We start from the raw sequence: 22,977 nt of genomic DNA on the forward strand, positions 1-22,977 counted from the left end.
TTCAGAGGAAAATGTGACGATAAAGTTGGCTTTTGCAGCTCTTAGAATTACAGCTTTCATGGAATGTCTATTGCGCGAGGGTTGAGGACATGTGATACAAAGATAACCGCATTTTATTATGACTCAGTCTTCAATAATCATCATGGCTCCACTTCCTCCCGGAGTCCTGAGGAGTTAGTTTGATGACATGAAAAGAAATGATTGCAATGCCCCGAAATACACTAAACCTATTGTCTGGATATGTGACTAATTCACCACACTGATTAAATATTTGTACTCAGTGTCAGCATGTGTCTACTCCTAAAAAACCTCAAGGTTTCCAATGGTGTTCCAGGAGGGAATATGAGTCTTATGTAGCCTGGTTCTCCGCCTCAGAATCACCGTTATTTTCTCTGCTTTTTAAACCGGTCTGATGTTGTGTACATTGACAGCTGATTATCAGACTATGGTACACAAGAGTCTCTACACTTTTTAATTTTTAGATTTATTGTAGATTTTATAGACCCTTGGTATTACAACACTGTTTTAGCACTGCTTGCCCCTCATGTCTGCAGCGTGGGCAGAACACACAGTACTTTATTGAATTTTAGACAAAGTCAGAATGAAGCTGGACTTTAAAGGTACATGTACACATCTTAGTCTGACTGAAATTGTACAGTCATCATGGCGTGTGAAACTATGGTGAAAACAGGTCTTGCCCGGACTAAGATAAGAACTTAATGCCATCTCGGCTTCCTTGTTATCGTTAATACTATTTGAATTTAAGTCTGCTGTTCAACAGTTTTAGTATGTGACAGAAAAAGGGTGAACTGGAACAAAGTCTGATTGCCACCAACTGAAGGAGGGTAAACCGCCACCGACTGTTCCAGAGGTCAGCATGTGTTGTTGAATCTTGGTCAAATAATTCCCGTAGTAGACTGGGACAACATCCATCCATTGTCTTCTGCTTATTCCTACATTAAGGGTCGCGGGGGGGGCTGGAGCGTATCCCAGCATCAACGGGCGAGAGGCGGGGTTCACTCTGGACAGGTCGCCAGTCCATCGCAGGGCCAGCATACAAAGACAAACAACCATTCACACTCACATTCATACCTACGGTCAATTTAGAGTATCCAATTAGCCTAGTACTGGGACAACATAAATCTGCTAATCAAGCTAAAACCGTAGCTCGGCGTAATCGTTCATGGAAGTAAGCAAATATCTTCCTCAGTAACTCCTTATAACTTCCTGCAGTTTTAGAATTAACCTCAAAAGTTATACTACTTGTCTTTATGCTCTCCATTGCTTGTCTCCTTCTCTCCTATCTGACCGTTAGATTGCCATTTCATGCTGACCCTCAGACGAGTCATTCTTGTCCACGCCGAGGCACTGGGAACAGCCTGTGCTCTAATAAGCAGACAATGCAGTGTTTCCAGTACAGTAATTTATTTGTGGAGGCCCTCCACGACATGAACCGCTACTGCATAGTTATTTTCAATTGGTTTTTACTATTTATAATGGGTACAAAATCATGTTTGATTGTAGAGCTGCGTACTTCTCATTTATCCGCTCTCTCCCACTCCAACATTGCAGACCTGGCTCTTCCGTCTCCTAGTGTCATGTGTGCATGTGACATAATATATCAAGCGTCTTTCTACCCTCATGGTTTCTCATCCAACACTGGTGGTGGAAGCTGCCGTACAAGGCGCCAGCCTACTTGTCAGTATTTTGCACAAGGACACGACGACATGGTTTTTGAGGGACGCTAGGATCGAACCAGCGACTCTTCATCTAAAAGATGTTCAGCAGCCACACCTCCACCCACCAGCCCCGGTCGTAACCCAACATAGAATCTTTCGCGGAGCTCCTCTCCACATGCTCACTCATTAAACATTTGATGTAATGCTTTAATTTCTTATGCTGATTAGATTTTTTTTTTTTTTTTTTAATGATGCATGTTCTGCAACCTTTGATGTTACTGCTCCTTAAAGACCAGAAAGCAGCCACGATTAAAACACCAGTACTCCCAGCTGTATGAGGAAATACACAACAGCTGCAAGTACATGAAAACTGTCCAAGTCCACCATTGAAATAGCAGCTATACAGTCAGCTGGTGAACCCAACATTTTTAGCTTTCAACCTGAACACCTTGACACCACAGCTACCTGTACACAGATGTTCTGCGATATCACCATAAAAATGTCTCAGAACCAAACAGCATTGGCGTAATGTCAACACAGCGTATGAATTCATGTGGCGCCCTGGCGAGACGGACGATGCGTGAACTCAGCAGCATCAGCGATTTCAACGAGATGCCGTTTCCTTCCCTGCAGACACTGTTCTGGCACTGTTAACACCTCTGCTGCTGGACCAGAGGTGAATGGGTCTGTTACTTCGTTCCGTCTCAGTGCATTTTCATTTCTACGCAAAGTGTAACAGTGTCGTAATATTATCACCTTGAGGGACGTCAAATCTATCGGCCATCACCTTTTTTTTTTTTTGTGTGTGAAAAAAACGGTTGCTGTGGGGAAATATAGATGAAGACCTACATGACCATATTTCATACAATAAATCTGTCTGGTGTTGACGGGTTAAACAGTAAACTTAATATATATAAATGCGTCTGGCAAGACTCCAGTTAACCAGTTATTCTTCCAGCATATTTACAAATCCAGTTCAACTGTACCAGAGGAAGCTGTTGCTATCCAAGTGTATATGAAGAATGGAGAAGATGAGCGGACAAACAGTTGTTGCTTTTTTCTGTCGGAGGGATTCGCTCTCCTGCCGTTTTCACTTCAGCTCTCACTTTTTTCCATGTCATAGGTTTTTTTTTTTTTTTTTTCTTTTTATGAATATTGCTTAAGAAGCAAATGCCGAAAACAGATATGAGAACATGAAGTGCTTAGGTTCATAAAATATACTGCGTTGGACTAGTAGCCTCATTTGACAAGAATACCCGAAGATGGAATTGTTGCCATTCTAGGCGGTTTGATATTTCACTCTTACTATATTTTACTGGCTGGATTTGAGGTCTGAAGGTGTTCTGTCATTTTTATACCAGTTAAAGTTGGGCCAGGAGACGGTGAAAACAACTCACCAGACCCAAAACTGTGTGTCAGGGCCAGAGAAGAAGAAAATATGAGATGCAACTTGTTCACAACAACAAGGGTTCATGATACGAAAGGACAACGCGTTCTCATAATGCGTCATTACATCAGCAGCAGCTATGTTTTTATGTTCCAGCTGTAAAAGTGTTATGACAACTCAGAAAAAAAATGTGTGTACATTTGTTGTGGGTTTTGATTATTCTTGGTAGTTTAAAAAATATTTGCTGTAAAACTTGTGATTTTTTGGGTTTGTTTAAAATGTCTTTTTGATGGTGGGCCTTGGATTTTCAGTTTTCTGGGGTTTTAAGACCACGCTGGATGAGGAGCGCACGCAGGAAAAGGCTGTTGGAGCGATCTTTTGTGGGTCAATGTAGTTGTTCTCCAGTCTCAGTGCCACAAGGGTGGAGTCTCCGCTGTGGTTCGGGTCACAGATGCCTTCATCGGGAATACTCCTGGAAGACATGGAGGGTAGAATCTTTGTTATATCCTGTGTTGGAACTGCAGGGAACATTAATTACCTGGCAATTATTCTCTGAAGTAAACCCTGAACCATTCAATATTTGTCCGTGCATTTAGACAGCATGTTTTGTCTGGTCAACAGTCCAGAGATCTTCGGTGTATAATCACCAAAAACACTCTTACATTTTTGAACCTGATTCTCTGTTGTACTACGCCTCACTGGATGAATTACTTAAGGAATTGAAGGATTCTCAGAATTGCTTCCTTGCGCTCAAGGTCGTTAAGTAAGTGGCTCTGACTATCAAGGCTGCAGCAGTGGTTGATTCAGTCAGAGCTTTTATTTTAGCATTCATATCTCTCTGTTGTAGTGCTACAGTTTTTCTCACAGATTTCTCTCCCAAAAGTCAAATATGATACTTAAGTTATGCAGATGATACACGTAAGTACTTTTTATCCTCATTCCTAGACCCAAGACTTCTGTCTGAACGCCCCTCAGAAGTTTGAATTATTAACGCATGAAGAGAACGCAAACTCCCTTGCGATTTAGACGAGCATTTATAATCCTCCTTTAATCTTACTTATTGTATTTATAACTTGTTGTTGCTTATACCATAACACATACGGTAAAATCTTCATGTCAAATCTAGCGGTTTAGGTGTCAGTCCTGCTGGCTGCGAAGCTGAAGCAACTGTTCTTTAGCAGTGTGCCGTGCCTGGACTTGTGAGCAGTGAGGTGATTTAAGGTGACTCCAACGGGGAAACATGAATTGCCTTGTTTTGTTTCTTGTCATGAAAACAATCGGGAACTTCCAGCTTTGCTATTATCTGGCGTGTGGTGGTGAATGAATCAGTCATCCAGCCAGGCTTTTGCTCCTTTATGAGACTCTTTGTTGCTGTTCTTAATTTATTTTCCATGATATCCATCTGGAGGCACCTGGTTTTATTGTTGTTAACTGCCTCCATTTGTTTTTATAATTTGAGTCTTTTGTTGGTACTGTACTGTAGTATTAATGAAGTTGACACTGTCGGTATTTAGTTTTTTTTTAATCATGTCATCTTTCTATAGTTGTTTTTATTATTTTTGGCAGTAAATTGACCTTTACACTCTGGAAAAGAGACAAAAATGACTTGAAAATACAAAATAATACACCCCTGCACACATTTTTGCATCAAATCTATTCACAGCGGCGGCACTGTGGATTGCAGCCAGAGGGGTGGGACGTCACATGATCCTGTCCTCCTCATACTCAGTCGTCAAAGGAGAGGAGAGTTCGGGTAAATCCCATTTAACAAAGCAGAGTGTTCCACTGCCTAAGTCACATCTTAGGACACACAGCATGATTGATCTGCTCAACTGCTTTTCAAGATCTCAGACAAACAGCCCCCGTACTCACGACAAAAACAACAAGTTGACAAAAACATGAATGCCTGAATAAACCGAGCTAGTTGCAACAGTCCAGATCGGTTGTGTCAGCAGTTGCCCCAGATGGACACAAATTTACTTTCAAGACTCTAAAAAGAAACTGAAAATAATGACAGGAGTAACAAAGGGAAATGAAGTGATGCTGTTCTAACCCTGGTAGACCACTGTTTGGTTGGGGTTTCATCATCATAAACATTGTCAGTTAGAATCAGTGCCGTTGCGGAAATCTTGGAAAGAAAGAGTTGTAAATTCCCTCAGAGCAGCTCGATGGTTTATGGCTGATGACTTTATACCTGATCCTGTTATTGTTGAGTCGGAGGAAGTGTAGGTTGGTCATCTCGTTGATCCCGGAAGGCACAGAGAGCAGCTGGTTGTGATCCAGACATAGCTCCACCATCGAATGGTACGAGCCGAAGAACGACTCGGGTTCAATGCCCTCCCCGTCGAGTTTGTTGTAGGAGAGGTAGAGGTACTCTATTCCAGGGTCCATGTGGGCAAAGACATAACCTGTGGAGATGTTGGTAGGAAACAATGTGGAAGACCATGAGACAGGTTTTGTTTGCGTCAGCAAGAGCTACTATTCTTTTTAAGTCGAGTGAGTATCACGTACATTCATGGTGTTCTACCAAGGGAGTCGTAGACTAGAGGCTTTCAGGGGTTCTCAAGTGTTAGTCAAGGGGACTCAGACCCCTCAAGACCCCCAAAACACTCTGACTTAGTGTCCGACTAATTTTGTTGATTTTTTTGTCGTTATTTCCCTAAAGCTAAATTTTGGACTAAAAGTTTGCTCAGTGAGACGTGTCATTTATCGCTGACATCATCCATTAAGAGTTCTTTTCATGCATTCTAGATACACCAGCTGTGAAACTTTGAGCGTACAAATGACGGGGGGGGGATTCCTGCAGGTATCTTGCCAAACTACCTTCCATTGCTCGCTACGCTTTTCTACCAGGGCTTCCATCAACACTTTCTACCCACCAGGTATCCTCTCGATGTTGTTTCCCACCAGCACGAGGTGGACCAGAGACTTCGGTAGGTAGGATGGAACCAGATAAAGATCGTTATGTGACAGGTCGATGGATTCCAGATTTCTGCAGCAAAAATAGAGGATGAGGAGAGGAAAGATGGGTAATGGAAATGAAAGAGTTACAGCTTATTGGTGTTAAACTGAACTTGAACATCATCAAGTCTTTTAGTAATTTGCCAGAGCAAAGTTGCTTTACTCTTTAAAACGCTAAATCATGATCGTAACTCTTGCTAAATTGCACTGTGCTGGAAATGATGGAATGGGAGTAAAATTTGTGTGGACCCCCCCCCCCTTGTTGACCATGGGTGAGTCACGGGTCTGATTTTTTCCGACCTGTGGTTGATCCAGGCCATGGGGGCAATCCTGGTCTCGTCCAGCCTGTTGTGTCTCAGAGAAACCACATTCAGACTTTGGGTCTGGTTGAAAACCGTCTCTGAGATTTCTTCTATCAGGTTGTTCTCCAGGTGTAGTTCCTAAAAGAGAAGTGGACAGTTACAGGAAATATTTGCCGTTGTTAAGGTGGGAAAGAAGAGTGAGGAATGAAACTCGTGGAGAACCATTTCTGAATTACTCACTGTCGGATCCCATAAGTTCGTGTGTTCTTTTTGTTTTTTTTTGTTTTTTTTGAAGAGTTCTTTCATGGGTACCTGGGTCATGCTAGACCTAGAGCCCTGGGGGGTTGGCTGCATGATTCATTGAGTTCTTGGGTGAATGTTTTCTACTTTTTTCCAGAATGTTTCAAGGGTTATTGTGGTTGTTGTGTGTACTTCAACACATCAGTTACCCAGCGACTCTTGGTTTGGGTCCATTTTTTCTCCTTATGTGGTGTGATATTGGCCTGCTTTATAGCCTCTTTTGAACTATTTTGCATCCAGCTTCAATATCGAGTCCCATCGATGAGTGGTAGGTGACCTAATGTCTGGTCCCCATTGTTTTTACAGTGAGGATTGTGGTGTCAGGGAGGGAGTGGCTTGATGGGGCTGAAATGGTCTCTCGCATTACGTTCTTTTATTTCCAGCGAAGCCGCCGGTGCAGAGTTTGTCATGACACAGTGGTGTGTTACTTGAGCACCTTTGGTTCAGTAATCTTCTCAGACAGGTCAGTGGCTTGTGGGGAGTGTTCCAGGTTACGAGTACAACATCCACCACAAAACAAATGTCGTGTTGCTCTGCCTGTTGTGAAAACAGAACTGTACCAAATGAGAGTTTCGAATGAAGTCTCCAGAAACAATGTGGGATTCGCAAAAAAGTGCAGAAAAACTCCCCACGACGTGATATTTGTTTTAGGATTCACATAGCAGCACGTCCTCGGTACCCTGCAGTGTTTGTGGTTAACCAGAGGCAGGAGGAGGCAGAGTTGATTCAGTGGAGCCATTAACACCAGAGCCACAGACATAGCCATTGTCAGGATTCTGATCGTGTAACTGAAAATCTGTTAGATTAAATTAAAATCGACATTAAAGTCCGTGGGCTTGATGATATTTATGAATTTGTATCTGTTGTCGTCCTAGAAAGTAAATTGACCTCTTTCTTGTTGTATTTCCATTACGACTCTTCGTGGAGGCCCTCAGGGATTTAGGTTTGGGCCGTGATGACTAGTTTTTCCAAGGTGACGTGGACCTTGCAGATACTCATGAAACTGTCCATGTGAGGAATGGGGGGGGGGGGGGGCTGGAGAGATTTAATGGAAACCCATATTGCTTCATACCAGCAGTGAACTGGGAAGACCCTGTGGTATAGTGCGGAAGTGGTTTCTCCCCAGTCTGAGGTAGGAGAGCTGGGTGAGGGGGGTGAAGGCTTTGGGATGTACGTTCCCCTCACTCAGCAGATTTCCTTCCAACTCCAGAGTCACCAGGCTCCTCAGATCTTACACATTTAAAAACAAACAAACAAACGTGAAAATGTCACCTTTCGTACACGTTACGTCATAGATAGCTTTAATTCATCGTGTGAATTGAAATGTCATCGACAAACAGGAACACATTTCTTAACATGGTCACCCCCCCCACCCCGCCCAAAGGTCAAAGTTGAAACTGATGAAAAAGTGTGAGGTATCTGAGCTTCTTGCTCCTTCTAGAGTGAAACCTCACAGATCTCCAGCTCTGCTGCTGATCCCGTGAAGACGCTGCTATGTAAATATGGTAAAACGTCCAATCAGGAAGCGTGATTGAAGCCGTAAGCAAATGATCATACAAGTTGAAGCAACACCTGTCGCTGCCAACTTCAGGGAGTCTGTGCTGCAGAAGTCAAAAGAGGGTAAACTCTGTTACAGTTGATCATATTTGCAAAGACGGAGGGGGCTTTAGTTCTGCGGTTCAGAGCGGGGAGTCTCTCTCTGGATAAACAGTCTCTGTGGTCGTACCCAGTCATTTTCAGGCCGTTGAAGAATTAGCTGACAACTGAGTGTTGAGTGACATTCAAGCTGATGGTGGAATGGATAATGTCAGGAATGTTGTAGCGTTACCTTCAAAGCTGTCTTCTTGGATCCCTTTTAGTTTGTTTTCGCTGATCTTCAGCTCCTGCAGGGTGGGGGGCAGGTTGGAGGGCACGGATTCTAGAAGGTTTCCGTCCAAGTACAGACGACTCAGCATCTTTAGACCCTGACACACAAACACATTATAGAATCAACAGATGCGTGCGCCGAGTCAGCTGTGCCTCCTCAGAGATACCTGTCCACCTCTCACCTGTGTTTCCAGTTTCACAGCCTTCACATCTTTAGTATTTAACTTCTCTCGCAGGTCTCATAGAAGCAATTTTGAAAGTCGTACTCCTGTAGGTTATTAATTCATCTTGTAGATCCATGTGACAGGGCGCCATTACATCATTGAAATACTGACATATTTCCAGTCGGCCAAATAAGAGTGTTTATCCCATAATCTTTTTTTTTTTTTTTTGAGCCTCTAGACTAGAGAATCACTGTGTGCACCACAGGCAGGTCTTACTTTAAAGGTGGCATCGATTCCAGCAGAGGTGAGTTTGTTTTTCTTCAGGTTGATCCACTCCAGGTTTGGGATGCCATTGAAGGCTGCAGCTGGGATGCTGCTGATGTTGTTGCCTACAGAGCAGTTAGAGTTAGTTTGGTCTGAGAGCAGGAGAGGAGACGTTCTGTAACTGCGGTGTGTTTCTGTACGTCTGGAACGTGTTGGTAGTTTGGTTTGAGTTGTGTCAGGCCCACCTCCATGTAGATCAACTACACACCTCTAAGGTTTCATGACCCTATCTTGCTCACTTGTGACTGTGTTGCGATTATGGGGACAGTTTAGTGGGACAGGTGTGAACTCACCTTCCAGACTGAGAGATTTGAGCTCAGGGATGGCCAGAGGAGGGAAGTGGATGAGTTTGGCATTCTCGCATGTCACGGTGACATCAGAGATGTCACAGCCTGGCGGAAGACCTCCTCTGTTCACCACAGCTACCTCTGTCTGCTCCTCTTCCTCCTCCTCTTCCTCCACCTCAGCCTCCATCTCCTTCAGCTCATCCTCCGTTGCAGCAGGGGGCCTTGGAATTGGAGCTGGGAGAAGATCTGGTTCCTCAGGCTCTTCGTCTTCTTTTGGGGGCATCTGAAATACATCTCCTCGTAACCACACCTCCTCCTCCTCCTCTACAGCAAGTAGCTCCTCCCTCAGCATCTCTTCCTGCCTCCTCCTTTCCTCCTCTTGTTTTCTTTCCTTTTCCTGGCTTCTTTCTCTGCTACCTCCCTCAACCTCCTTTCTTCCTCTTCCTGTCTTCTCCTCATCTCTTCCTCCCTCGCCCTCTCTATCTGCCTCCTCCACTCTTCCTCTTCTCTCTCCACCTGCTGCCTCAGCTTCTCCTGTTCCTCTCTCCTCCTCTCTTCCACTATCTTCCTTTGCTTCTCAGCCTGCTCCTTCCTTTGCTTTCTCCTCTTCTTCTTTTCCTCATCTTTTTTCCTGAGGCGCTCCTCTTCTGCCAGATGCTCCTCCTCCTCCCGCCACAGTATGCGCTGGATATCCTCCTGGGTCAGCGGGGTAACGGGTTCAGCAGGGTCATTGTGAACTGGGGAGTCACCAGAAAGGTCAAGGCTGAGGTCGGGGTCTAAGGTGGGTGTAGGGTGGCGCAGGGCAGCCAATCAGGACAGGCGATGAGCGAGAGGACAGAAAAGAGACAGTGTGGAGGGACAGAAGAGAGACAGACAGACAGACAGACAGACAGGAGAGGAGGAAGCAGGAAAAGGAAAAGGAACAAATAAAGAAAGCTAAAAGAGAGTGAGACAGGGTGGAGGTGTTGAGGACAGACAGGATGTGGACAGACAGACATGACTTTGTGTTAGTGTTGTCGACGGACACCCCCATTTGTCCAGACAGCTTGTTGAAGCCACTGTGGACCCATCAGGACCAGAACCCTCTGAACTGAAACATCATGGCACATTCACGTTATTTGTATTTTCACTGGTTACCGTAGAGACAACACACAGACACAGTGAAACGAAAGCTTGGACATAGTTTACACACAATGTATGTATAGAGATACATACATGTGTCCATGGTAACGGCTATCACATCAATGCTGTGTTCATCCACTGCAGAGGTTTTCAAAGTATGAGGCGGGCTTTTGGGGGGGGGGGGGGGGTGTAACTGTTTATCCTACTTCCCAAGAGTCAAATGCTAATAAATGACAGACATTGTTTTGATATGTTTGATGTTGAAATTTTGTAAAACAACTACATCAGGCTCGCTTTGCTTACAGTCACCTGTCTCTGGGGGGGAGACCCGCCGTCAGACTTTAGAAGCCAGGAGTCAGAGTGGACGCATCAGTCATTGATTTTGAAAGAAAAAGAAACGTTTAAGAGGTTTACGTCGCTTTCATACATGCGCATGATTCCTTTGCAGTGTATGAAAGAGTACCGAGACAGTTACTGTCAATTCAACTCCTGCAGTTTTTTTTCCTTCAGGAAGTATACGCACGGGGAGGGAGGCAGCACACTGCCATTGTGTCACTGTCGATCTGCAGCATGTCGACATTTCCAGTGTTATTTCTTCAAGTGCGTTCATGTTTCTGTGTTATGAGAAGTGGTGCCATTCAAATTTGAACTGATGCTTGCACCGGTGCCTGTGACTAGAATTCTGTACTGACACCCAACAGCACTTTTTATGTGCTTGAACTTTTCTATAATCGCAAAACTTTATCTTCAGTTGGAACTAATAAGTCAGAACTTTTAAGTTTCTCCCAGATGTTGCAGATGTATCTTGTGTTTGACAGGACTGTTTCCTCTGGCTGGATGAGTCACCAATTTTGCATTTCACATTACAAATTGTATTTGGGAGCGTCGTCTATGTCAAGTTTAGACCCAAAAAAAAAGTAACCACTATTGAGAGCAGCTCACATTTCCCTGACGATATGTTGGGTTTGAACACATTGCACAGCTGATGTCATGTGATCTCGCTCTCTCTGTGTTTCAGTCTCTCTCTCACTCAAATGTACCCTCAGGTACTGAAATTTGGAACCCATTGATATATTATGAATATGTACTCGGTAATGGCGTCAGTCCTCAGCTCAGTAGCCAACCCCACTCATAAGAAATAAAATAATCAAATAAAGTGTGAGCCGTCTGACTTTGAAACAAGATTTTTCCCTTCCAGTGCCGCAGAAAACTATCCACCACCTAATAAAATTCCAAAGCTGTGACCAAATCACCAGATGAAAATAGTGGTTGTTCATTCTCAGTTTACAGAGAGTTTGACTTCCTAGAACACTCAAGTATTCCCACCCATTGCCTCAGCCATGTGTGCAGTTAAGAGCAGACAAATGACACCTCATGATTTCCCCATAAATTTCCACTCGTTTCGGTTTGATTTGTGACTTCAGCGTGTGTGTGAATCTCATAATGATAATTCAGCTCAGAGACTCATTGAGTCACCTGTGTTTTTGTTTTAGAATCAAGCTGAATATCCAGCCTTCATTTCGTTGACATTGAATTGACAATAATGAGAAACAAATCCTCGACGAAGCTGAAAACAACATGTGGGTTTCCCCCCCCCCCCCCAACATTCACCCAAAATGTGCTGGCCACATTTTTAAAGCCATGATGGAAACAGGAAGCAACATGCTCAGGCCTCAGAGACGAAAAATGTTTCATTTCCTCCTGGAAACACGACGACATTAAATATAGATTATAATGTAATTTGGATTAAGAGGGTTTTAATAATAATAGCTAGCACTGGGCAGTGTGGTAACAATTAGTTTCACCAGGCTGTGAACATTTGACTGATTTGCTGATATATAAATATGCAGTATATCATCATGTCTTGTGTGCAAACACATCTAAAATGATTCTACAGTTCGTGCATCACGTTGAACTGAACTCCAGAAGTTCAGCGGTTGTAAGACGCCGTTCTCCAGAACTGAAAGGAGTTACGACTGGAACCAAACTGGTCGTAATGATCATAAGCGCCGCTCGTCTCTGTGGCCTCTCCGTGTTGCATCATGGCGCTGCCACATGTTGTGTTTCTACCTGGCTCCATGCAGACCGGGCAGCACTCCCCAGCAGGGGTGACAGGGAACTGGCAGTGCATTATGGGACAGGTGATCTCATCACAAACAACCCGTCCTCTGGTGCACAGACAAGTTTGACAGGGCTTGGGAGACCAGACGGCCTGGTCGAACATGGTGAGACCCCGGTACACACACTGGCCCTGCTTACCTGAAACAACAGGGACACGTTAGCAGCTCAGCGGTTCACAGTCAGACATCTCATCTGGGCTCTTAAGTGGCTCGGTTGGTTTTTACAAGCAGTGAAACAGCTGTAAATTCGCCCAGCACAGACCAGTTTAGGGCCCCTGACTGATTCAAACAAGCCCACCTAGAGTCTGACTGTGGACCCTTGTCATCAGGCCCTGCTGCAGTAATTGCTGTGTGCGTCTAGTCCGATCTAAAGCCTGTACTTTACCATCAGAACCAGACAAAGCAATGATATGTCGTGCTTCCACTCCTCCCTCTGCATTAACTCCTCCTTTCAACATCAGACCCGAGGCTGGACCGGGCTTGAACTGCTCGTGAGTCACAAGGCAGCACTGTGTGCTGCAGCAGCAGGAGGCTCTTTGAGACTAAATCATGTCCGTCCCCTCTGTCATCTGTCCTTTCTAATGCTATGCTCTGTGTCCCATCTCTAGAACACAGGTAGTTAAGAGGCTTTAGCTGCGTCTCTGGTGTATTCTCTCTATTGTCCTCCTGGCTGAGAGCAGTGAGACTGTGACCTGTCATCATCTCACACGTGCTTTAACCCGTTGTGATTTTAATTGACTACAGAACTGCTGTTTATGCTTTTAAAGGACTAAATGCTACTGTAAGACAGTAGAAAAATACAAATCCCAATGATCCCTGGGTTGGAGGGTTAAACCTCTGGGTTATTAACTGAGTGTGATGAAATTTGGCAACATCCTTTCTAACGTACTGATGTGCGGAAGAGAAATGTCATAATTTCTTAAGTGGTGAGTCCAATGATCTAAACAACAAAAAAACAATGCAGTTGCTCTCTGGAATACCTTTTCAATGGAAATGTTTATAAAACTGTGAAATGGTCTGGATCAGAAGTGGTGGAGAGCTGAGGAGCAACATGCTGTTATTGGTAGACTAATCGAGTTCAGGCTGAATTCTTTACTGAACACTTTCCACCACCACCCCCACCCCCACCCCCACCCCCCAAAAAAAGTGCTACTCATTCATTTACTTGCACTGAAGGATCAAAGTAGGTTCAGTGTCCCGGCCAGGAGCTGCCTGTTGAGTTCCAGGTCTCAGGACCCTGGTCTAGGCTAAGTTCTGACCTGGGATGATATTGTAGCTGGATTGTGATTCTTGAACGTTCTTGAAGGACTCCAGAAACAGAGTGTTTCCTTGATTTTTCCCAGGCTCCACCGGAATGCCAGAACCAGGAATCAGTCTGATCTGAAGTGGTCTAGAGCGCCCCGCTCTGGCCCTCCCAAGGCCTACAACACACAGTGGTACTGATGTTGATATATAGTATGGCAGTATCGAGACAGTATGCAGAGCTGCTGGATTCCAGGGTCCCTCGGTCAACAGATACATGATTGTTTGTCTTGGTTTGAGTGACATTAAAACTTCTATTCAGCCTTTAAGAGAAGGTGACCTGCGTATATGAGCTAGTTCTCGTTGTTATCGGGTTCTTCAGGAGACCACTGGCCAGTTAACACGGACTCACCCGTCCTACGGAGGAGATACTCAGCTTCTGTTTCATCGAATTTGTTGGTGCGCTACCTCCAGAGAAGGCTGCTGGACCACTGGTCAGAAATTATTAACTGTATGTACTCTGATGGCTTGAGGCCTGCTGTGGCTATGAGCTCGCTGGTTTCACCGTAGACAGACTCCCTCCGCCTACTCAAGACGCTGGGAAGGAGAATAAATGAGTGATTTAATGATAAAATCATTGCTAATTCTTCCCTTGGGATCTGCATAAAAACTCTTTTGTCCTGTAAATTTCTCATGTCAGTCCGCGTGGTTAAGCCAAACTGAATTTTAACCACTTTGGCGGTCACTGGCTATGGCTGTGGTGAGTGTTGGAGCGTAAATCTACTGATAAATTGAGAGATTTACCATCAGCTCATGGCAGTCACCATCTTGGCTTTTTTTTTTTTTTTTTATGAACCATTATGTTGGAAGAGAAGGCTGAGCTGGAGAGGAGTAAAGAGTGAATCTGACTGAGACACAGACTTCCTGACCTGGTAGTGACCATCACAACAGAGCCACAGTCTAAAATTATCTGCTTTATCATCAATTTTAATCTAAATGGGATGATAATTTAGAAATTAGTATCATACAGTATTGAAGAAGATTTGGTGTCATAAAGTCATTTGGAATAATCAAGGGTGAAGCTGGGTAGTTTCCTCATTGATGTCTTTACATTTAGAATTCTTTCTGCAACCCTAGAAGCCACCCCCTGCTGGCCATTAGGAAGAATGCAGGTCACAGGAACTTTGAGCTTGTTTACATGGATCGAAAAGCTTGATGTCCAGGGAGGAGTTCAGATGATTTCAGTCCTGATACCTCAGAGTGTCAGAGCTGTTACAGGGAAGTTGACAGGAGTCTTACCTCGTCCGTCCCTCTTCCTCTTCCCCGGGCGGGTCTGACCACCCTGGTTGTGAGGGCTGTTCCTGACCTGGGCATCTGAGATAGTCAGGACCACCAGCAGCCACAGACCAGCCACCACCAGCCACCACCTCATCCCTGCAGAGCAGCGGAACAGGTTCAGGTCACCTCACAGGAACCTACGGGCTTCTGGATACAGATCCAAGTATCATTTCAATACCTGCTACCTTTTTAGACAACTTACATTTAGAAATCAAACATTCTTTTTTCCGTAACTACAGACTGCACTCAGCCTAGACTTGACTGCTCCAGCTGGTTGATAAATGACAAATTATGAGCAAAAAAAAAAGCAGAACTATTTTGTCTTTATATTTTTTTAAAAAGCAGATGTAATCATGAAGCTGTCATCATTGTGCGTCCCTGAATGCCAGAGAAAAGACCCGTTAGTACACCCAGCAGCTGAAAGGGCTTGAACCCAACAGACAGACCCTTCGTCTCCCTCCGCCTGCAGAAACATTCAGAGTGAAAAGAGGTTTTTACCTGCAGCAGCTCCTCTGACAAAGAGGGCTACTGCTGCTGCTGCCGGCCCTCATATAGGTCTCTGCTGGGGCCCTAATGGCTGGTTCCCTCCGTCTGTGTGTGTGTCTGTGTGTGTGTGTGTGTGTGTGTGTGTGTGTGTGTGTGTGTGTGTGTGTGTGTGTGTGTGCGCGTGCGTAATGACTGGTCTGTAGACAGCAGTCCTGTCATTAAAGCAGAGATCTGACATTAACACACACCTGATAGTTTTGTCTTCTCCTGATTCTGATAACAGAGCAGATTGAGCCTCTGCGGGAAGGCACGATAGCATCAGTTCAGATAGCATGAATTTGACATGTTTACAGTTTGTAGAAAATGTCACGTCAATCATATGAACTTCAAATTCAGTTATAAAATACTAGGAAAGAATCCAATATGGCGCCTCCCTACATACTGTTGGAGCATCTGCTTTGGACGGTGACTGTTTATGTACCTTAGAAATGGTGCATATTTTGACCTTTTGTCCTTCAAACTCATCATCTTCAGTTCTGCTTCTCTGGTTTAGCTCTTCACGGCCGACACAGTGGCACATCCGGACGCTAAAGATCTGCCCACTGCTGACTAAGGTTCCCCCCAAATGTTGATAATGGATGTGAAACATCTTCATTCACCCTAAATTATTTGCTTGTGCTTCCCGTATTTTCTGCAGGGGAGCACTGACCTCATTTTTCATCCCAGTTTGGCTTTGGTTCCGAAAAATGTGCAAAAGATAATGTGCGCAACGCGTAACCATGGTAACCGAGGCACACATGTGACCTGTTTCGACAGCGTGACTCCCACGAAAGCCTCATTCTAACACTTAGGAGAGGCCAGTCCTCCTAAATTAATCCAGGGAAATATTTTGCCCGAAGGAAAAAACTTCACTTTGACTCTTAAGGACGTTTATGTTCCGGAGCCTTTAATGTTTTAATTCTCTGGAGTTGGCGGAGACTCGACCGGCGCAGAAGCAGAATGAATACTGGACATGACACGCAAAGTGACTGCAGTTGTTGTGAGTCATTGTTACAGGAGGAGATGTGGGATTTTCTTTGAGTCTCTTGATCAAATGATCTCAATCTCTTGATCAAATGTTGATGTAAGGTTGCTGGTCGACTTGCAGCAGCTACAGACGTGTTTTGTTTTTTTTCCCCCTTCCGAGCTACATTTTTAACGTCTCTCAACAGAACTCTGATCTCAGAACCTGAGTGAGATCCCAGACCCGCGTCTCCACCTGTGGAACAACCATTTATGTGATCATGTTTCCGGCACTCAGACTGCAACAACACGCTCTGATTACGGCTCAACATTGTGCCAACAGTTGTACGCAACCTGAGTATCTTCACACATGGCTCCTTTGTTCCTGTTAGAATATCCCACAAAGAAAGTCAGAACACCTTGTAACTTGAAGACTGGGTCCTGCGTCCTGCGTCAGGCCCTGGTACTGATTGAAGGAGTTGAAATGGATCCTCCAGCTGGTCACAGTTACTGATGGTAGCGACGAACCCGAAGTGTTCTGGTTTGATGTTAAAAAAAAAAAAAAGATGTGGATTAATCTGGATGGTGTTTGTAAAAGGATTTTTTTTAATTTTTTTTTTTTTTTACACATTTTTGTTGTTTAATTGGTCATGAAGTTCAAGCTATAAAAAAAATGCATCTAATCTAAATGAGTTCCCTGAGTTGTGGGGACAGAAAGAGGAGAAATCGCCTCATGAGGTTTGGAGGCGTGAGTTAGTGGGGCTGCACAGTTGATGGAAATGAATCCTAGCAAGGCTTGATGTTTGTTAGAGGCTGATTTTGAGTGCGAAGAAACACTTTAAAGTAGATACCTTGGTGCTGCAGAGATCCTCTTGAGACTTAAGAAAATATCTTTGTTCAATACAGATCCCTATAAAAAAAATATATACTGTTGTTTTAATGGGGTTTTCAAGTTGAGAATTATAATGTAAAAATAATGATTATATTGCAAATATTTTGATCTAAATAATAATTCAAAATTGTAAAGCCCTTTTTGATCTTTTTTTAATCCCAGTTTGGCTCTGCTGCCCCCATGTGGCCAAAAAAATCATGTTTTAACAGCGATTATTGGCTGTTGGGTTTTTTTCTCTTTTTTTTCTTTTTTTTTTTGGATGTACATTAATTTTCCCAGAGCGGCCAAAAGCTTAACATGTCAAAGTGAGCAGCTCCGCCATCCATCTGTGCTGTTTTATGATCGTTCACATTGGTCCTCTTGAATGAAAACAAAACTTAAGCCTTCAGCTCCACGGTCAGGAGGTCTGAGCGCACCTTCGTCAGCAGAGACCCTCCCACCTGACCTCAGCAGCGGCCAATTAGGAGGCAGAGCAAGAGAGACAAAGACAGCGAGGGGAAAGAAAAGGGAAGGGGCGGGGGACGGAAAATATTTAGCAGTGCAATTTCTGGATGATCAGGCTCAGACGGAGAGACTTCCAGCAGCAGCAGCAGAGGATAAAAATAACAAGGAGGGAGTGTGTGTGTGTGTGTGTGTGTGTGTGTGTGTGTGTGTGTGTGTGTGCGTGTGTGTTACTATTTTAGATCATTTCCCATAAACCATTAAAAAAGTGAAAAGGGTCATCCCAGTTTGGTCAGTCTGATTAATGCATTAACTGACTGATTTTAGCAGGACGCAGGCCTGAAAACTAACCCCAGAAACTTCTCCTGACTCAGAGCGGTTTTTCATTTGCTCCCCCAGAAACTTCTCTCTCATAAATGACCCTCGTTTATCCAGCTGATGAGGCGGCTGGATTTCATTGGTTATTTTTGGACTGAGGGACGTTTTTTTCCTTACTGTTTGGTTTAGTTACTGAGCTTCGATGCTCATGTTGCACAACAGTTCATTACTTGCAGATAAAAGGATTTGTCCAACACAACAAAGCACGTCTGTTGTTTCTCATCATTGACGCTGTTTTTCTGTGCGTCGTTTCTCTGAGAAATATTCTCCATGGTTTAGTTTCCAACCGCTGACTCCGGCTCCCTCCAACTGAGCTGCTTTCCCCAAATACCGACGACGGCCTCCGCGTGTTGGTTTGTCCAACTTTCCGTTGTTTTTAACGCTGATTTATTCTGCTCCACGGAGATGCAGAATCAATGTACTGCTCTGCTCTCATCCTTGTTGTGATGTGACATCACATCTGCTCGTACAATCACAATACAGAGCAGCGCTGCCAACCTTGAAAGTACCTGGAACTGCATGAATTACTACCTCCTGAGCCCGGTTGTGTTCCAGGAACTGGTCCCGGGGTCGCTGCTGTGATTTAACTGTCTGGTCATCTTTTGTACAAACTGATCAAAACAACATACAGCTTGACTCAGTGACGTTCTACTGAAAGTCTTGTCGAATGAGTAAGATTCTCTGGTTTGTTTCAAGGTGGTTAATTTTTTTTGTCCGTATATTCTGATAAGGGGAAAAAAAACGTCATTCTTCACCAAGACGGCAAAAGCTACAAATGGAAAAACTGGTTATTCTGCAAAAGACGACAAAACCTAAGAGCCAGACCTTGACGCCCGGGTTCTGTTCTCTGCTCTGAAACACAGTGGAAGATGAAGGAGAACATCTGCACTGTCACTGAATAGAAAACAACATGTGTCCTGTGGCTCTGATCCATGGAGCCATGAGCTGAGAGAGAATTTATGCTGTATCAAAACCATCAAGTGTAAACATGAATTTCTTAACGTTAAAGAATCCTGGTCCAGTTTCCTGCAAGGCCCTGATGCAACCTTGTTTTGTTTTTTGTTGTTGTTTGGGTTTTTTTTACCTTTGCACATGTGGAGAAGACATCTATAGAAAAAAAGCCTTCAGCAGACAACTGTTTACAAATCACATCAAGACAGACAGACGGACAGACAGAGGGGGAGGAGCTGAGGACAGACAGACATTGACTCTACTTTACCAGCAGTTCGAAGGCAGCTGAAGGACTTCAGGGCAAATTCTTCCACCCTCTTTTCCTCCTCCTCTGGTTCTACTGGGGCTCCAGGAGATGTGTGTGTATGTGTGTGTGTGTGTGTGTGTGTGTGTATGTTTGTGTGTGTCTGCAAGCCTGGAGCAGTTGTGTAGAGCAGCAGGCTAACAGAGCTGTGAGGGAAAGCCAGGATTTGTGCAACCAGAAGAGCTGAGTGAGAGAGCGAGAACGACACGGAGGGAGAGGGAGACAGACAGAGAGAGAGAGAGAGAGAGGCAGATGTAGCGTACGTCTTCCTGTCTGGACGCCGCGAGATATTGAGGAAGACAAACAAGCAGAAAGACAGAAGAAAACAGAAAAACAGACCGCAGGTTGAGTTTGCCGTGTTTGCATGGAGGTCAGAGGTCACGCATGACCAAACATTTCAACTCAGCGTCAACTAAAGGAAAAAGAGATGAGAAGTCAAAGAATATCCTGAGGTATTCAAAGCCCAAAGCACGCAAAGGTGGAGAATCGGCTTGACTTTGAGTAAATGTGATAAGGAATTAAGAAAGACAAACATTTGATGATGCGGAGTTGACCTCGATACAGACGGGTGACAAACGGAAGGGAAAAAAAGCTCAATGCATGAATTTAAAAACATGAAAAGTTAAAAAGCATCAAGACAACACGAGTCACTCAGTGGCGTGTGGTGGTTTTTATTATAGAGTAGCACTTTACAGTAAAGGTACACTCATATCAGAAGACAAGAGCCAGACAAGAGGACAGATACTCTTCTCTCCTCTGTGTGCGCCTTGGGACTCCATCTGGCCGCTAGTTAGCTTAGCACACTGAGTGGCAGTGGGTGGGAAGTGTGACCGTACAAACATTGTCAAACACTTCAAGATAAATGTTTGTCTTTGATGGAAGACTACAAGATGTGCTCTGCGTTGTGTTTTCGCCATGTTGACAGAAGTGAGCAGGGTCCAGCAACAATGTTACATTACCACTGGATGTGCATCATGGGAAATGATGTCCTTCGTAATAAAATGGTCAGAAATTCTGTGTAGACTTTCCTCTTTACTTTTTTTTTCCTCCCTGCGAGCCACCAGTTGAGAAACACTGTTGTAACACATCTTTGGAGCGGGTGTTTAAATCCACCCTGGACCTTTTATCACACCCGTCCGACTGTTGTAAAGACACCCTGACAGAGAACTGGTCCTGGTGCCGATGTGGTCTCGGCTAGCGCGTGAGAGGAGCTGCAGGGTGAAGAACGTTCAGTGAGTTTATGCTGGAACAAACACGCAGAGTTGTTTTACTCATTTGAGGCTGATGTGAACAGTTTCGACCTCCTCTAGTTTCTCTCATGTTGTCATTTGTTCACATGAGACATTCGAGCTCAGATTGAAATTCCAGAGCTGCTTTTTTAACTGTGGAAGCTGCCTAGCAAGTTGGGGGGGGGGGGGGGGTGATAAATATCTGGTTCTGGTCTGATCCAGACTGGTTTTTAAGGAGCTGAGAGAAACCTGGTGGTGATTACAAACACAGCTGCAGATACCTTTCAGCTGAGTCACCTGACACACCCGTCACCTGCTGAAGAAGACGGCCTGAGGGCGGGGGTGCTTAAATTAAATATACAGTAAATTATCAGATTAGATTTCTCAGAGAGAGTCTCATTAATTCTCTTAACTCAATCCAGTTTTTCCTGATGGAAACAAAGATGTTGAAGCAGCTTTCAGGTAACAACATCCCAGCTGTAAACGACCTGAGCGTCCTCCCTGCTGGTGTTCTCAAGCTGTAGATGATTAAAAAGATGTTGCAGCGCCCCCCGCAGGCTAAATTTATAAATGAAGGAACAAGGAGCAGCATCTCATAATGTGTGTTATTAACGACAGGCGGGGGGGGGGGGGGGGCTGGAAGATGCCAAACTCTCAAGAAAAAACAATTAATTTATGAGCTGATAATTAGAAGATATTTGGCATTTTCTTTTTAACAGAGAATAAAATGATCGCGAGTGACTGGGTGGTGTTTATCGAATCCTGGACCGGGTTCCACCTGCCCATTCTCATGAGTGTGTGGGGAGAGGAATGCAAATTTCTAACAGAAATTACTCTACTCTTGTTCCTCTGCAGGCCAAATATCCGTCTGTGGTCTCTCTCCCTGAAGGCTGCAGGTCAGAGGTCATGACCCTGCACCATCCTGAGCTTCCGGGGTAAATTCAGCACAGCAGAAAAAACAAAACGAGGAGGTCACCTGTGCTGACATCTTAACAACCTGCGTTTGTGTTTTACAGCTGTGTCTTATTGGTTCACTGGTCAGTCGAGGTGACCAGGGAGGGCGGAGTCACGCCGAAGATCGACCTGCTGACAAAGATCCCAGAGGAAGGTGAGACCCACATAAAGCAGGATTCCCAGGATGCCTCCAGAACCAGTGGATGGGTTTGTAAAGGTTTTAGTTGGCAGATGATAAGGTAACGTTACGGGGAGCACGTAAGATATTTAAAACAAAAAAATAACCCAGAGTTGTCTTTCAGTTGTATGTTTGTGAACAATTTAAATATTTATACATGTTAATCTATGACTTCCTCATGCTGGTAATTATTACAGTCTAATCCATAGGAATATAGGAACCCGCAACCAACGAGCCAAACTCGTTTACCAATGTTTATAAATGAGTTCATCAGTCTTCTTACCCCGCTGCTCATCTGGGTTCTCTTGTGCTCTGCAGCTCTCCAGTTGTTCCCCTCCCAGGCTGTAGGTGGCGCCGCTGAGGCCTTTCAGAGCCTGCTGAGGCTTCTGGGACCGGAGGCTGCGGTGGAGTCCATCATCAGGGCCATCACCCTCCAACCCAACGTGTGACCCTCTAAGAAAACGAGTTCACAGCTAAAACCGCCTGAATGGTTTCATCCATGTGATCTGGAAAAACTTTTAAAATGTCATGGAAGGTTAAAATATCCCTTTTCAGGCCTGGAATCTTTATTTTTATTTCTTTGGAAAGCCAAAACATTTTGGAAAAGTCATGGAAATGTAATTCACAGCGACTGCCTGTTAGGTTGTACTGAGGAACATCTCTCTGCTCCATTTTGTTGTGTTTTTGTAGGATATTAAATGTAACAAGCAACAGAGCTCGTCGCTCTTTGTAATTACGCGAATAGATTTAGACAGGTTTTACTTGTCAGATTTTCCTCAGTGGTGTGTAAAAGTCATCGTTGCCTTTATGGGTAAAACAAAAACACTGAAGCCAGGCAAGTTTTAGTCTCTTAGAAATCCTTTATTCAATAGAAAGAGCTCGGCTGCGACAGACGTAACAGCAGAGCTCGTTGGTCAAAATCTACAAAAATAAATAATTTAAATACAAAATGCCAGACCGCAGTGTTGCCTTTGTATTTCCAAATAGTCTCTCAACTATTTACACACATGCAGCTATTACAAGTATCACAGTGCTGTGATGTGTCTGCAGGCTCGGGCACCAGGACGAGG

At 44.3% G+C, this 22,977-nt stretch overlaps 2 protein-coding genes across 3 annotated transcripts in view; one reads left to right on the plus strand and one right to left on the minus strand.

The window, feature by feature from the left end:
• The window catches only part of cenpp (centromere protein P), an 86,072-nt gene extending 63,095 nt beyond the window's left edge, over nucleotides 1–22,977 (plus strand). The window contains exons 7-9 of one of the 2 annotated variants that reach the window (XM_086200166.1): nucleotides 21,631–21,710; nucleotides 21,792–21,883; nucleotides 22,226–22,977. In XM_086200166.1, the coding sequence (XP_086056292.1) occupies nucleotides 21,631–21,710; nucleotides 21,792–21,883; nucleotides 22,226–22,356 (303 nt within the window). In that variant the 3' untranslated portion in view covers nucleotides 22,357–22,977. The remainder of the gene's footprint in view (nucleotides 1–21,630; nucleotides 21,711–21,791; nucleotides 21,884–22,225) is intronic. The other variant, XM_086200165.1, reaches the window with a different exon arrangement.
• Nucleotides 1,409–19,686, minus strand: ecm2 (extracellular matrix protein 2, female organ and adipocyte specific). The gene is made up of 14 exons (XM_086200159.1): nucleotides 19,511–19,686; nucleotides 17,000–17,118; nucleotides 15,054–15,188; nucleotides 13,772–13,933; nucleotides 12,463–12,651; nucleotides 9,698–10,046; nucleotides 9,277–9,656; nucleotides 8,936–9,048; nucleotides 8,458–8,593; nucleotides 7,702–7,859; nucleotides 6,328–6,467; nucleotides 5,946–6,058; nucleotides 5,261–5,474; nucleotides 1,409–3,538 (listed from the first exon to the last, which is right to left on the minus strand). Exons 3-14 carry the CDS (start codon nucleotides 15,184–15,186, stop codon nucleotides 3,340–3,342), a joined length of 2,286 nt encoding a protein of 761 aa, XP_086056285.1. The 5' UTR covers nucleotides 15,187–15,188; nucleotides 17,000–17,118; nucleotides 19,511–19,686; the 3' UTR covers nucleotides 1,409–3,339.

Source organism: Aulostomus chinensis, chromosome 3, assembly GCF_037954235.1.
Source record: "Aulostomus chinensis isolate RoL2024-O1b breed Wild chromosome 3, RoL_Achi_v1.0, whole genome shotgun sequence".
Taxonomy (NCBI): Eukaryota; Metazoa; Chordata; class Actinopteri; order Syngnathiformes; family Aulostomidae; genus Aulostomus; species Aulostomus chinensis.

What these genes read in the sequence shown, in the direction of transcription:
- ecm2 (XM_086200159.1), bottom strand. Translation starts at nt 15,186, where the DNA reads ATGAGGTGGTGGCTGGTGGTGGCTGGTCTGTGGCTGCTGGTGGTCCTG. An exon ending in GAATCGATGCCACCTTTAAA is followed by an intron (nt 8,594 to 8,935) that starts GTAAGACCTGCC and finishes TTTGTGTGTCAG; the next exon opens with GGTCTAAAGATGCTGAGTCG. An exon ending in CTCAACAATAACAGGATCAG is followed by an intron (nt 3,539 to 5,260) that starts GTATAAAGTCAT and finishes CATGTCTTCCAG; the next exon opens with GAGTATTCCCGATGAAGGCA.